This window comes from Monodon monoceros, unplaced genomic scaffold (genome assembly GCF_005190385.1).
Source record: "Monodon monoceros isolate NGI ecotype Baffin Bay Population unplaced genomic scaffold, NGI_Narwhal_1 Super_Scaffold_16, whole genome shotgun sequence".
Lineage (NCBI taxonomy): Eukaryota > Metazoa > Chordata > Mammalia > Artiodactyla > Monodontidae > Monodon > Monodon monoceros.
The window spans coordinates 54,288,267-54,303,096 of NW_021703772.1; the positions used below are offsets into that span (position 1 = coordinate 54,288,267).

General features: G+C 38.1%; 1 protein-coding gene across 1 annotated transcript in view; it reads left to right on the forward strand.

Annotated features, from left to right (window-relative positions):
• The window catches only part of TTN (titin), a 277,521-nt gene that overhangs the window by 15,688 nt on the left and 247,003 nt on the right, over positions 1-14,830 (forward strand). Inside the window, exons 11-27 of the mRNA XM_029224548.1 lie at positions 840-977; positions 1,578-1,715; positions 2,202-2,339; positions 5,598-5,891; positions 5,988-6,110; positions 7,311-7,592; positions 7,853-7,918; positions 8,632-8,890; positions 9,105-9,165; positions 9,278-9,493; positions 10,417-10,559; positions 11,804-12,009; positions 12,559-12,792; positions 12,903-13,147; positions 13,978-14,234; positions 14,353-14,517; positions 14,614-14,782. Of these exons, the coding sequence (XP_029080381.1) occupies positions 840-977; positions 1,578-1,715; positions 2,202-2,339; positions 5,598-5,891; positions 5,988-6,110; positions 7,311-7,592; positions 7,853-7,918; positions 8,632-8,890; positions 9,105-9,165; positions 9,278-9,493; positions 10,417-10,559; positions 11,804-12,009; positions 12,559-12,792; positions 12,903-13,147; positions 13,978-14,234; positions 14,353-14,517; positions 14,614-14,782 (3,134 nt within the window). The remainder of the gene's footprint in view (positions 1-839; positions 978-1,577; positions 1,716-2,201; positions 2,340-5,597; positions 5,892-5,987; positions 6,111-7,310; positions 7,593-7,852; positions 7,919-8,631; positions 8,891-9,104; positions 9,166-9,277; positions 9,494-10,416; positions 10,560-11,803; positions 12,010-12,558; positions 12,793-12,902; positions 13,148-13,977; positions 14,235-14,352; positions 14,518-14,613; positions 14,783-14,830) is intronic.

Genomic DNA, 14,830 nt, shown 5'->3' on the forward strand with positions numbered 1-14,830 from the left:
CACACACACACACACACACACACACACACACACACACACACACACACCAGCCACAAACACTCCAACTAAATATCAAGGGAAAGTGAGGAATTGCTAGACATCAGAGAAGACCAGTACTTCTTCAAGAAAGTGCCCTAATTCCTGGTTGATGAACAGTGACCCAGAAGTGTTTGCTGCTTTTGTGCTATAGAGCCAAGTTGGAAAAACCCCAATACCACCAAAATCTACTTCTCTCCCATGTATGAAATCAAGCCTTACTGGGTCTAGCAAGAGGCAACTTTTGAATTCTTTCATGTTCAAGTAGATTTCAGTGACATTGAGGTTGTTCCAACTTGGCCAGCCTCTCTTAATCTCAAGCTCTTTGTTGATCCCAGAGCTACTTTTTTAAAAAGATCCAGCTTAGAACACTATATACTTAAAAGGCTGGCCAGAGGTCTTTGGATGAAATTCCCTCTCCTTACAGTGAGTGAGAGACTTTGAAAGGAACACAAGTTGGCATAATGAAGGACATAGAAGTCCCTGTTGCCATTGCAATGCTGGTGACTGGCGAGTTCAGTCTAACTGTAGTTGTCTAGCCATTTGCTAGCGGGTGCTCATTAAGTTCCCTAATGTGTCAACATATCTTAAAGATGAGACCTTTTCAGTTTCTAGGACAATTTACTCAGGGGCAGGTGGGCAGAAAAGAAGCCCACTCCTGGGTTTTAAACACAAGCGTAGGCCCTCAAAATGGAACTGTGATAACACCGAACATTCTGTATTCTCTCGAATGTCGAAAGGATATCTTGCCATTTCTCCTGTGCCTTTTGAAACTCAAACCTTCATTTTACTCTGAAAATCAGACAATACAGAAAGCTGAGACAGCTGCTGCATCCATGGTGGTAGTTGCCACTGCCAAGCCCACAGCCTTAGAAACAATTCTGGGAGCTCAAGAAGAAAGTGTCACACAACAAGATCAAATGCATGTAACTCATGAAAAGGTGAAAACTTCCTGCTGGTGTGAAATTCACTCTTGTTTCATTCCATTTGCAAGCCACCTACATTTTCATCCTGGGTCTTAATCATCATCTTTTCACCTCCTTCTCTTCTTATGACTCATACAGAAAACTTCAGAATCTCTCAGGAACCTTTTGCTGTCTATCTAGCTTTCACTGCCACTTTTCATTCCTAACTTTTTGGACTTCCCTTTGGATTCTTACTAATATGATATTATAATTCACCTTAATATTTAACATGTTTCTATTGAATACTCCAGTGTCAAAGTCAATTGATAGAATGCAAAATTAGGTATTTTTTTATGACTCTATTGTCATAGAGTCATAAAAAATTATGAGAAGAATAAGGTGAGAAAGAGAAATGCATCCTTTTATTGCTCAACACATTTTTTTCTTTTAGACTGAACTGATTTTGATATTGTTACCAATGAAACAGTATGGATGATCAAAGCAACTCAGATGATAAAACGTCCTTGCATAGGAAGAAATATTCTTCCTGTCTCAGCTTTGACTTAATTTCTTTTATTAGAGGCTATATGAAATTTAATGACCATTTTCTCATCTTTTTTTTTATTGTATGACCAGATAATGAAAGAAACTAGGAAAACAGTGGTACCTAAAGTCATAGTTGCCATGCCCAAAGTCAAAGAACAAGATTTAGTAACAAGAACTAGAGAAGGCATCACTACCAAAAAAGAGCAAGTTCAAATAACTCAGGAAAAGGTGAATACAGATATTCGAGATGGGAAAAGTTTCATCTTTAAACTAATTTCCAGTAAACCATTAACTGCAGTGTGATATGAATTATTGGTCTGTATTTTCCTTTTTGAATCCCCAACTAAAACCCACATGGTGAATGTATGACTTCTTACCATTACTTTTATCTGCACATTTGATTTTCATTCGTCTGTAACATTTGTAATTCACCATTATCCTTTGCACAAAGATTGGCATTTTTAGCCTGACTTCTAAAAAGCAATATAAGGAATCATCTGGAGATTTTTTTTTGTAGTTAACGTTTCTAAGGTTTGTGGTTCCCAGTCAGTGTGTACAAACACTGCCCAGTGCAAGTTAACTTCTTTTGTGTAGTTAACCCTGAATAACCTTGTCTTGCATCCCCACTAAGGGGGTGGGGGTGGGGGGAAGTGTCATACCATATGCATCTGAAGCCCTGTACAATTTAAACCTGGATTTTACTATAATAATCAGATGAGAAAGGAAGCTGAGAAAACTGCCTTGTCTACAATAGCAGTTGCAACTGCTAAAGCCAAAGAACAAGAAACAATACTGAGAACTAGAGAAGAAATGGCTGCTAGACAAGAACAAATCCAAGTTACTCATGGAAAGGTGACTATTGCTATTCCAAGTGTGAAATCCCCTATTATAATACATTAACACTAAATCTCATGTGAAATCCCCTATTATAATGCATTCCAAATCTCAGAATTTCTTATGAGACACTATTAACCTGATTTATTTTTAGATGTACAATTGGAAACTAAAAAACTGAATTATTTATTATTGTTAATATTACTACATATTCCTTTCCTCACTTATCTCTTCACTATTCTTTTCCATTTTTTTATTATTAACAGCTAGAGATTCTCCAGAAGTTGATGATTGAGATTGCATGCAGGCTAATTTTAAGATACTCCATGGACATTTAAAAAAAAGTGTTCAAGTAAATAATGACCCTTACTGTCAAAAAGATGTACATTTTGAAGTACAGTATTAAGTATAAATAAATAAATCCAGTATATTAGTGTAGAGTATGGACTTATTTCAGGAAAAAAACCATAATTTTCATCATGTGAAACTCTACCTTTTTTTCTCCCTGTAAATATCAGATGAGAAAAGAAGCTGAGAAAATTATGGTGCCTGCTGTAGTAGCTCCCACTAAAGCTGAACAAGATGCAATATTAAAATCTAGAGAAGAAATTATCCAACCAGAGTAAATACACATCAACCATAAAAATGTTATTTGTAGCATCTATTTGTGGCTATGAAATTTCCATGAATTTACCTTCTTCCCAGGACTCTATACCCCGGGTGAACTATTTACCTAACTTTATTCTTTATTGGGAATTAGCAACTAGTTTTTCAATTTCTTTAGCATCATAACTGAGTCCTGTCTGTATTTCCCTCAATGCTGTTTTCTATCTCTACATCTTTGGGTTTTTTTTTCTAAGACACGATTTAAGATCAGCTTTTTTAACATTTACGTAAGTCTAATATTGAATGGCATATCAGCCTTCTAGAAGTCTCATTGACGACAGAAATTCCAATATGTAACATACTTCATGAGTGATTATATTTACATTTTTGTTCTGAATCGCATAAATTTGACTGTCTTATTTTTGTTGTTAAAAATTAGCTTAAAAAAAAATTAGCTAAGAGTGGAAGCTCAGGAAATGTCTAGACTCAAAGAAATAGTTACCACTGCAAAATCTGCGAACACTGCCAAGAACTAGAGAAGGATTTGCCATTAAGCAAGAACAAATACATCTTTTTCATGAGGAGGTGAAAACTGATGCTGTGGACGTGACAAGCCTTGTTTCATCCCATTTCATCATCAGCTCTCCTGACTTTTCATCCACAATGAGTCTCTGTGCTCCTGCTGCTCCATTTAATTGCTTAACTGATCAACAAAACATTAGAGACCATTAGATTCAGTCCAGTCCTTCCAGTGCAACAGTCAGCACTTCTAGTTGTGGAAAGTCAGATTAAATAACATTAGAGACCATTAGATTCAGTCCAGTTCTTCCAGTGCAACAGTCAGCACTTCTAGTTGTGGAAAGTCAGATTAAGTAACATTTTTCTTTGTGTCTTCTAAATGAATTCTCAGCTTTAAACTGGTATGAGTTAGGGTCTCCAATTCTAGTCCAATTCTTCTTCCTGATTATCTAGGTTCCAAAAATATGAGGGATATTAGAGTCAGTCCACTAAGAAATAAAAGCAGCTATCAGCATAGATTACTCATTTGTGGCTGTCCATCAATGAGTATATGGGTCCACCAGCATATGTATATAGAGTTGACATGTTAACTAAGGAAAAACATATAGATGCTTCCCCAACTTAAAATATCTTACTATAGTTAAGATTCTTTTTTGCATAAGTTTTAAATTAAGAATAACATTCATATATGTCAGTTAGCAAGGGACAATTTCTTTGAGCTTAAGTTTTCTCATTATTAAAATAAGTAAAATGAAAACTCAAAACTATTTCATAGACTGGTTGAAAGATTCAAATGAGATATAATGTAAATGTAATCATTCTATAAGCAAAGTAATTTATATGTGTGTGTGTGTGTGTATATAGTTGAAGATGTTAACATTTTAAAACATCTATAAAATTAAAGTCAACTAATGGCCTATATGGTTTAAAAAAAGAAACAACCAGAAGAATGAACTTAACCCACCTAATCCTCACATATATTTTGCATTCTTCTAAGATGCAATCTAAAGTGAAAATGGTATCTGCAATTCTTCAAGGCAAATTAGATTGTTTGTGGCTTCCTAGATGGAGAACTGGATGAAGCCTATAATCACTAAAGGCCCAATTTCGTCTCAGAAACACCTCATTTATATCTTAAATGGTTCAGAGAATAATTTTAACAGATATAGAGGCAGCACACTTGAAAAACACTTCAGATGCAATCTAGATTCTATTCACAGCAGCAGAAAAGAAAACTGAACATTAATAAAATATTCCAGCATTCTTTTAAAGAGCACTGATGGACATGGTGATGTGATTTTTGCGATATGCTGTTTCCAAGTACTGCAGAGAATAATAACGTATGAGCTGTATCAACTGGCTTGCTTTCTTTAAAAGAGAAACTCCTTTGCAAAATGTGTTCCCATTTATGATAATCAGATTCATGGAAATGAGAAAACAACATTTCTTTTTCCTTCTTCACTTTAACTTACAATAGTAAATTGAACTTTGCTGTGAAAGGTTGTTCTCTTGAATCCAAATGTAACACTTTCATTTTCATCACAGTATCTTCATTCATGTGTTTTAAGAAAGATACTTTCTAATAGATTAAAAAATTTTTATACCTAGGGAATCATAAGTAAATTAATATGTTCCCTGTGTGTTCACAAGTTTTCATGTTATCTTAGATTTGCATGTGACTGTACAATTCTGTAACAACTGATTTTTCTGGATGGGAGTGTGACAGTATTGAGTGCATTGTTATCATCGCCATCATTGTACCGACGCCAGACTAAATGATCAGCAATAAAAATAATCAATGAAGATAACCAGCCCCGAAGTCCTGATTTCACAAGTGCTAATTGACTGTCTGCCATGGACAAAGTACTAGACAAACTCAAAACTTCCTTTCTGTTTTACATACACATTGTGTTGTCCTATGTTGTGTTTATGTGATTTAATGTCTAATCTATTTAAGCAAGGATTCAGAGTGTATCTAACTAGATGTCCATGCATTATAATAATCAGTGAAATATTAAATTCGTAAATGCATTTCTAAGTCATATTTCTGGAGACATTAACATAGCTTTGTAACGTAGGTGCCGTCGGCCCATCGTGCCTTTAGACATGACTTACATTACTGAGTATTAATTCTGGAAACCTTGTCTGCAGGTGGGCGTTGGGGAAAAGGCGGAAGCTGTAGCAACAGTGGTTGCTGCAGTAGACCAGGCCCGAGTTCGAGAGCCCAGAGAACCCGGGCATGTTGAAGAAATGTATGCTCAGAAGACCACTTTGGAGTATGAGCACAAGGAACACGTGTCTGCCACAAAGGTAACTGAGCATCCGCCACGTCCAGCCTCAGAACCCCACATTGTCCCTAAAGCAGTCAAGCCTGGAGTGATCCACGCTCCTTCTGAGACTCATATCACAACTACGGATCAAATGGGAATGCAGATATCATCACAGGTGAGTCTGGACCCACTGACTGCTCCCAGGAAAGCAAGCTTAACTGCTGTGGTCACCTGGTGAACACGGGTATCACTGAGTTCCATTTCCACGCAGATCAAGAAAACTACAGATCTAACAAGTGAAAGATTAGTCCATGTGGATAAACGCCCCCGCACAGCAAGCCCTCACTTTACTGTTTCAAAAATTTCTGTTCCTAAGCCAGAACATGGATATGAGGTAAGAAGTTAATGAGCTTGACAAAGAAATGTTAGGCTCAAAGGAAGAAAGTATCTAATGGGTGACGTAGGGTATCTTTGCCGAAAGCCGAGGTGGGCCTCTTTTTGATGATGTCTGTTTGCTTTCACGGCGGACTCAGAAGCCCCTAAAGTCTGAAACTTGCCCAGCAGGGTGAGCCTAGGCTAGCAGTTGGTTATCTTACACCTCTGAGAAGACACAAATCCATACAGGCTTCTTTCTTTTCACATTTTGTAAAAGATGATGTGTTACGCAGTTCAGCTTTCCTCATTCTGTGAGACATTTCAGAGTAACTTAAATGAGAATTGATACCAATAATAAAGACAGACGTTGAGAAATCATGTGTGCGTATAGTCACTGTAGCAAAATGGAGAGGTGGTACTGTGTGGTAGTGGGGCTGGATTGTGGAATCACACAGCCCTGGATAAGTACCCTGGTCCCTGCCCCTTATTAGCTCTGTTATCAGGGGCAAGTTAGTACATGTAAAATCCTTAGCAAGTTGACAGGGCCTAATAACCCTCAGTGTTAGTCACAACTGTTCTTACTTTACACACCCAAGGCATGGAATCTAAACTTTGTATGCTTCAAAGGATTGTAAGGTATGTTTAATACCTACATTTGGGATAGTCTCAAATTACTATTGAAACCAAATAACCATGGACAGCAATAGAATAAAAAGAGTAAGGAAGCCCTTAAGATATTTTTCTAAGCATCTCCATTTTCACCTTTCACACAGATTTGTGGCCGAAGCCTAAATGTGCTATTTTAAAGTAGTTCTTAGGAATTAACCAAGTATTTAAATTTTTTATTATTTTTGAATTTCCCACCGTCGTATTTTCAAATACAGCTTCATTGGGATGGTTAAGTGAAAATTCATGACCGAGTTTTAGAAGACCTTCAGTCCCTTTATGATAAGAGCATAAAATAAGAAGCTCTAAGTATAACTTTGTAAGAAAGGTTTTCAGATACATTTTAGAAACTGGCAGGAATGACAAGGAGCTTTATAACTGGCTTATCGCTGACATTCCATTAACTATAAAAGTGATAATGAGAACAATAAAAAAGGGACCATATAGGAAAGAGACTCAGACTCACCCCAGGAATACTAGTGGCAAAGCAGTTCCGAGTAATGACTGGGATGACAGTTAAGTGACTTTATTTTCTGACTCCGTTTCTATTCAGGCATCAATAGCTGGTAGCGCTATCGCCACGTTACAAAAAGAGTTGTCAGCCACACCTTCTGCTCAGAAGGTCACCAAATCCGTGAAGCCACCTACTGTGAAGCCCGCTGAGGCTAGAGCGAGAGCAGAGCCCACCCCTTCACCCCAGTTCCCCTTTGTGGACACACCAGAGACTTTTAAGAGTCAAGCTGACATTGAGGTGAAGAAGGAAGTCGGGGTGAGCATCACTGGTGGCGCAGCCCGTGAAGAGCACTTCGAAGTACTGCACGAGCGTGAAGCCAAGGTTGGTCACCGAAGCGCCCACTGTCTCTTGATCCATTCCTGTGGAGGACGGCCAGGCGCTTGGCCGGTCTGTGCTACAGAAGTGGTCAGCCAGGTGTCCTGCCTTTCTCCATCACCGTGCTTGCACTTCATTTTATTGAGCATGGTGTGGGTCGGAGCTATTTTTCTCAAGTTATTTTTATAATTTTGCATATGCTAAGAGCTTATGAGCCTTCCCCTAATTTCCTGAGCATTTTGTAACATCCTTTGTAAAAATTGTAGGTAACAGAAACAGCAAGAATACCTGCACCTGTTGAAATCCCTGTTACGCCACCAACTTTAGTCTCGGTGAGTAAAGTTGATTGTGTTGGATCATATGCATATCTGATCAAATAATTTTCATCTATGCAAAGATCAGTTTCTCAAACTGGAAAATTCCACGAGTGCATTTACAAGTACTAATTTTAAGACCACATACTATTTGGCAAGGAGAGGGGGAATTCTGTGTGACAGCCATCAGTCATGTATTCAACAGATTTAATGAGTTTCTGTTATGCATACGGCACTATCGCAAGACCAATCTGGCCCTCTTTGAAATCTTTGTCTTACTATCAGAGAAGATGTACGTAAATAAGCGTAATGAAATGTAGAAGGTGATAAGCACTTCAACAGAGGGAGCGTCTGGAGGAAAGCTAGGTTACTTCCAGGTGAAGGTAGCATGGAAAGCTTTGCTGAAGAGGCAGCATCTGCTGCTGAGCCTTCAAGCTTCGTCAGGATTTGCATATGAGCAAAAAACAGAGGGTACAGAGTTGCCCTATTATATGGTATTAATACAGTTCTACCCTATGAACCTGGAAATGCCTTACATTTATTTCAGATTGGGGATATTCCAATTTCCAAGGGAGTTTCTCTACTAATATTTCTAGAGTCTTGATCTTAAGAAAGCATTTTATGACAGTTACAGTGTGCAAGGTCAAACCACCCCCACATTTGTTACAACACATAGAGATGATTCATGAATATGCACATGTATCAATACTTCCCTTTTCTTCTCTCTTTAGGGCTTAAAGAACGTGACTGTTATTGAAGGTGAACCTGTCACCTTCGAGTGCCACATCTCTGGATACCCATCCCCAAAAGTGACATGGTACAGGGAAGACTACCAAATAGAAAGCTCCATTGATTTCCAGATAACCTTCCAGAGTGGAATTGCTCGTCTTATGATTCGTGAAGCCTTTGCAGAAGACAGTGGGCGATTTACTTGCAGTGCTGTGAACGAGGCTGGGACTGTCAGCACATCCTGCTATCTAGCTGTGCAAGGTCAGTGGCCACACCCCCACCAACCTTCCACACATGCCATCGCTGTCGCCTGACACTTCTTTTCACCATACGGTGTCTGTACACCTCGTAATGGAGCGCCCATTTGGAATTGAGGGGTTGATTATGGGGTCAACTTAACTGATGCTAAGCAGAGGTCACTAATGAAACAGACTAAATATCTGACTTAACAAGAGAAACTTCTGTCTTCTTCTAGTGTCAGAAGAGTTTGAAAAGGAAACAGCTGTGGCTGAGAAAATTACCACAGAAGAGAAACGGTAACACGCTTTTTGCTAATGAGTTTTGTTGTAGTACCGTTTTGCTTTTTCATTCCTTTCGTATTGGCAAATTGCAGTCCAGAAGCTAATATGAAGGGAATTCTCTTTCCAGCTTTGTCGAATCAAGGGATGTGATAATGACAGATACTAGCATCACAGAGGAACCAGCAGGGCCTGGAGAACCTGCCGCTCCTTTCTTTATTACAAAACCAGTGGTACAGAAACTGGTAGAAGGCGGGAGCATTGTATTTGAATGCCAGGTTGACGGCAACCCAAAGCCCCATGTCTACTGGAAGAAGTCCGGTGTTCCTCTAACCACTGGATACAGGTATTTTGATGGCTGAATGATAGAGTTCTCTGTGATTTGTCTGATATGTATATGAAGCCAAGAGAGAAGTAGAATTTACCTACCCCACCATCCCTCAAAGGTAGGCTCTTTTGTTATGGAGCCTTCATAGTGCGCTTTGAGGTATCTTCATGTTTTCATATGAAGTCTTATTGAGAAACAAAGCTCTGTGACAAAAGTGGATGGAAGATGCATTTCTTTATATTCTATTTTGATTCACTTATAGTGCTAGTGAAATGGAGAAAGTGGTGTGGATTTTTACACACACAACATATTCTTCTAGAAGGGATTGGAAAACAACTTTCAGTAAAAATGCTTAGTAATTAAGCCACTAAAAGATAAAAGAAAAAGGGTCATGTAATGAAGAAGAAAGCTAGTTATACATGAAAATCTATGCTAATAAATTTGCTGCAATTGAATATAAAATTAGGTTTGAATTTCCCGCAACTTAAGCAATCTAAAAATGTAGCCATCGTATCTTGAGAATAAATATAGTGTACCAAAGGCTTCATATTGAAATGTTTAAAGGAATTTATTGTTTTGATTATTCATTTGCTCTTCACATAAAACAATGAACAAAATAATGAGCAAAGAGAAATATCTAAGTGTTTAAATGGCCTCATCATTTGCTAACATAAACACTGAAGCCCCTTATTTCCATACAGTTGATTCTAGTAGTAGTATAGTCTATTATCTATTTTAAAGAATATATTACTATTATTTAAAATGAAAATTTTAACTTGATTGGCCTGCATTACTCATGCTCATGCATTTTGCTCAATTTTCAGCAATCTTATATTCTATGGTGGAGATTAGTCCCATGTTTAGGATCATTGAATTTTATACCACAGATCCACATAAGGGTTACTTATGGCTGAATTTTTTGTTTGCTCATTTCCATAAAGATACAAAGTGAGTTACAACAAACAAACTGGCGAGTGCAAACTGGTGATTTCGATGACGTTTGCCGATGATGCTGGAGAATACACTATTGTTATTCGTAATAAGCATGGAGAAACTTCTGCATCTGCCTCCTTGCTTGAAGAAGGTGAGTGCAATTCTAAGTGGTTCCGTGTGCACAATAAGAATGGAAATGCAGGGAAGTAGCAGTGCCATGTGATTGTCAAAAGGCCTGTTGCTATATCCTAGTTCTGATACCGACTGTGTCCCCATCTGACCCATCTCTTGGCCTCAGCTGTATAGGAAATGTTTTAGATCACACAGCCTCCAAAACCATACCAGTGCTAAACTTCGAAGGTTCTAACAATAGTTTCTCTTCAGTACATTTATTTCTAAGCATATAATGCCTTTGAAAATGCAGGGATTCTAAATCCAGTTGCCTTCCAGATCCAGACAGATATTAGTGATCGCAAGGCAGACAGTGGCAAACTGGAGAGAGTATACGCCCTGCCTCAAGGGGGCAGTAGCTCCCCAACTCCAGTACATTGTTGCCAGGCATGCAGTACCAGGCTCAGTGTTGCTAGAGCTTACGATTTTTTTTTTTTAACATCTTTATTGGCGTATAATTGCTTTACAGCGGTGTGTTAGTTTCTGCTGTATAACAAAGTGAATCAGCTATACATATACATACATCCCCATAATTCCTCCCTCTTGCATCTCCCTCCCACCCCTCTAGGTGGACATAAAGCACCGAGCTGATCTCCCTGTGCTATGCTCCTGCTTGCCACTAGCTATCTACTTTACATTTACATTACATTTACATTTGGTAGCGTATGTATGTCCATGCCATGGAGCTTCTGATGTTTTAAAGAAAAGCTAGAAATCAGGATTTTCAATATTTATAAGTAATTTGGAAAAAAAAAGGTGTAATAACATGTAGGTTAAACAAAATGTATCTGTGGGTCTCCGTTATCTTTGCCTAGATGTTCACACTTATAGTGGACCATCCACGTTCTGTCTCATTTGAGCTGCACAAAACTCCTTAGGGTTAGGATATTATCCCCATTTGGCAAAGCACTCAAGACCCAGGAAGATAAATGAATTGCCAAAAGCCACATGGCAAATTAGGAAGACCTCTAGGGTTGATCCCAAAGGACTGACGACTAATATAAAATTCTTTCTACAATAGTAGTGGCTGCCTTGACTTCTTAACGTAAGTTTGGGTTTGAAATTCAATCTAATTAGTCTATACTGAGCACTTTGATAGTAAAACTTGGCAGATCTGGCTTTTGGTTATCAACTTTCTGTGGTGTAGGACTTGCTTGAATGAACAGTAGCATGGAGGCTTTTTCATAAGAACATTAAAAATTAACTTATGTTCTTAACTCCTAGCTGATTATGAGTCACTGATGAAGTCCCAGCAAGAAATGCTTTACCAGACACAAATGCCTGCATTTGTGCAAGAACCTAAAGTTGGAGAAATAGCACCTGGCTATGTATACTCTGAATATGAAAAAGAGTATGAAAAAGAGCAAGCCTTAATTAGGAAGAAAATGGCCAAAGATACTGTAATGGTCAGAACTTTTGTGGAAGACCAGGTGAGTATAACAATAATGACCAAGTAAATCACTTCATACATTATACTTTCCTCCCACAATGCCCCTCTTTTTGTTTGATATTTTCATTTTCAAGTGATAGGTCAGGGTTAGACTACAATAAACATGTCCAGGTTCACTGCTGACGAGGTTCCTTAATCTTCATAACATGTTGCACATATGACTTTAGAAATAGGAATTACATATAAGCAGGAAAAACAAATACTAGCACAACCAAGTTCATTACTGCCAACATTTTTTTATCGGTAGGATGAACATCGCATATATAACCCATACTCTTAGAATGTCATTGACCCAAGACACCACAGCATGAACTGACAAAGATGACTCGAATGCAGATTTAAAACCAAAACAAACAATGACCCATCTAATTCTCACTGAAAAACAAACAAGCAAAAACAAAAGCCTTCTAGATTTTCCTTCCAGTTAAAAATTTTAATCAAACCTTATCTCTGAAATGAATACTCTTAAGGAATTTCTATCAGTCGGCGTATATGTTTTTAATAAACTGTTATCTTTTTCGCTGCGTAGGAATTCCATATTTCTTCCTTTGAAGAGAGACTTATTAAAGAAATTGAATACAGAATAATAAAGACTACATTAGAAGAACTTCTTGAAGAAGACGGAGAAGAAAAGATGGCAGTTGACATTTCTGAATCTGAAGCCGTTGAAGCAGGATTTGATTTAAGAGTCAAGAATTACAGAATTCTTGAAGGGATGGGTGTTACTTTTCATTGCAAGATGTCTGGGTATCCATTACCCAAGGTAAAATATAAACATTGATCATACCTCCATGCTACAATAAAGACATGAATAGGTTACAGGATAACCATTTTATCTAAATTATATTGACATATGTATGATATTATTTGCAGATTGCATGGTACAAAGATGGCAAGCGCATCAGACGTGGAGAGAGATACCATATGGACTTTCTACAAGATGGCAGAGCTAGTCTGCGCATACCTGTTGTTCTTCCGGAAGATGAAGGCATCTATACCGCGTTTGCCAGCAATATTAAAGGAAATGCAATTTGCTCAGGGAAATTGTATGTGGAGCCCGCTGCGCCACTTAGTGCTCCGACTTACATACCCACACCAGAGCCAGTGAGCAGAATCAGGTAGACTCGTGATAATTTGTGTTGACTAGTATTGAAACTGTTTAAAACACCAAATATCTCTGTAGCAAATTGCTATTGTGTGGCAGAAAAAATTGAAGGCTGAGATAGCACAGATATTTGCCATTCGCAATACCGGCAGTTGCCCAGTTTTTATTTCTTGCGCCTACGTAAGCTGAGAAAAGCATTTTCATTGTGGAGCATATTATTCATTTTGCCAGTGCTGTAGCTAACGTAATGAAAGCTATAAAGGTTTATTTGACATCAGATTTTACATATGTTACCCTAATTTATACAACGACCTTGCCATGGAGGGATTATCATTGCTATTTTGGAAGTGGGAACACTCAGCTTCCCTGACCCTGTGAAAATTGCCTTAGTTCACCCAGCCTGTGTGGTGGTGTCAGCACTTGAAATCCAACCCAAGCCAATCTGGCTGCAGTGTATAGGTGGAGTTTGGGATTTTTTCAAATATAATTTCTATGTTTTTCCTCTTCTGGGATAAAGAAGTATATTTTTCTTTTTCCATAAATGTATTCACGTGGTTGTTTAAGCAACCAGCATTTATTGAAATATTTTGGTAGTTGAACCAAAAAGGTTCGGTAACTAACTAAACCCAGTGGTGAGGGAGAGACAGCATTAAGGACCATTCTAAATGAACAGCATAGCTTTGGGGGCAATAATAATGTATTCTGTTTTGGATCCCAGCAAGTTTGAGGTACCTTTTAATATGTACACAAAGTAAATTCTAAAATAACATTAAGAAAGAGCTTTGTCTTGCTGAGTTTTCTCTATGCCTCATGAAAATATTCTGCTTTGCCTTTCTTTTTCAGGTCCATCTCTCCACGTTCAGTGAGCAGATCTCCGATACGCATGTCCCCTGCACGAATGTCCCCTCTACGGATGTCCCCTGCACGGATGTCCCCTGGACGTAGGCTGGAGGAAACAGATGAGTCACAGCTTGAGAGACTGTATAAGCCAGTCTTTGTGTTGAAACCTACTTCTTTCAAATGTTTAGAAGGACAGACTGCCAGATTTGACTTAAAGGTCGTGGGTCGACCTATGCCAGAGACCTTCTGGTTTCATGACGGTAAGTATAAGTTTTTGCTCATAAATCATTAAACACAAAAATAAGCTTATATGTGTGCCTAACAATTTAAAAATAACTATTTTAACATGTTTTCTTTTTTACTCTATTTTTTTTACAGGTCAGCAAATTGTCAATGACTATACCCATAAAGTAGTCATTAAAGAAGATGGTACCCAGTCACTAATTATTGTCCCTGCAACACCCAGTGATTCTGGAGAATGGACTGTGGTTGCCCAAAACAGGGCAGGAAAATCATCAATTTCAGTGATTTTAACTGTGGAAGGTATTTGCTCTGAAGATTAAAAAAGAAATTACCTTATTACCTGGGTTATAAACAGGTAGTTCAGCCCTACTCAGAATCATGACCTTTCTCTTTCAGCTGTGGAACATCAGGTAAAACCAGTGTTTGTGGAAAAACTGAAAAATCTCAACATAAAGGAAGGTTCCCGACTTGAAATGAAAGTCAGAGCTACGGGTAACCCCAACCCTGACATCATATGGTTGAAAAACAGTGAGATCATTGTACCTCATAAATATCCAAAAATCAGGTAAGTTTGCTTGAAAAATAATAAAACTAAGCTCATTACACAAACCCA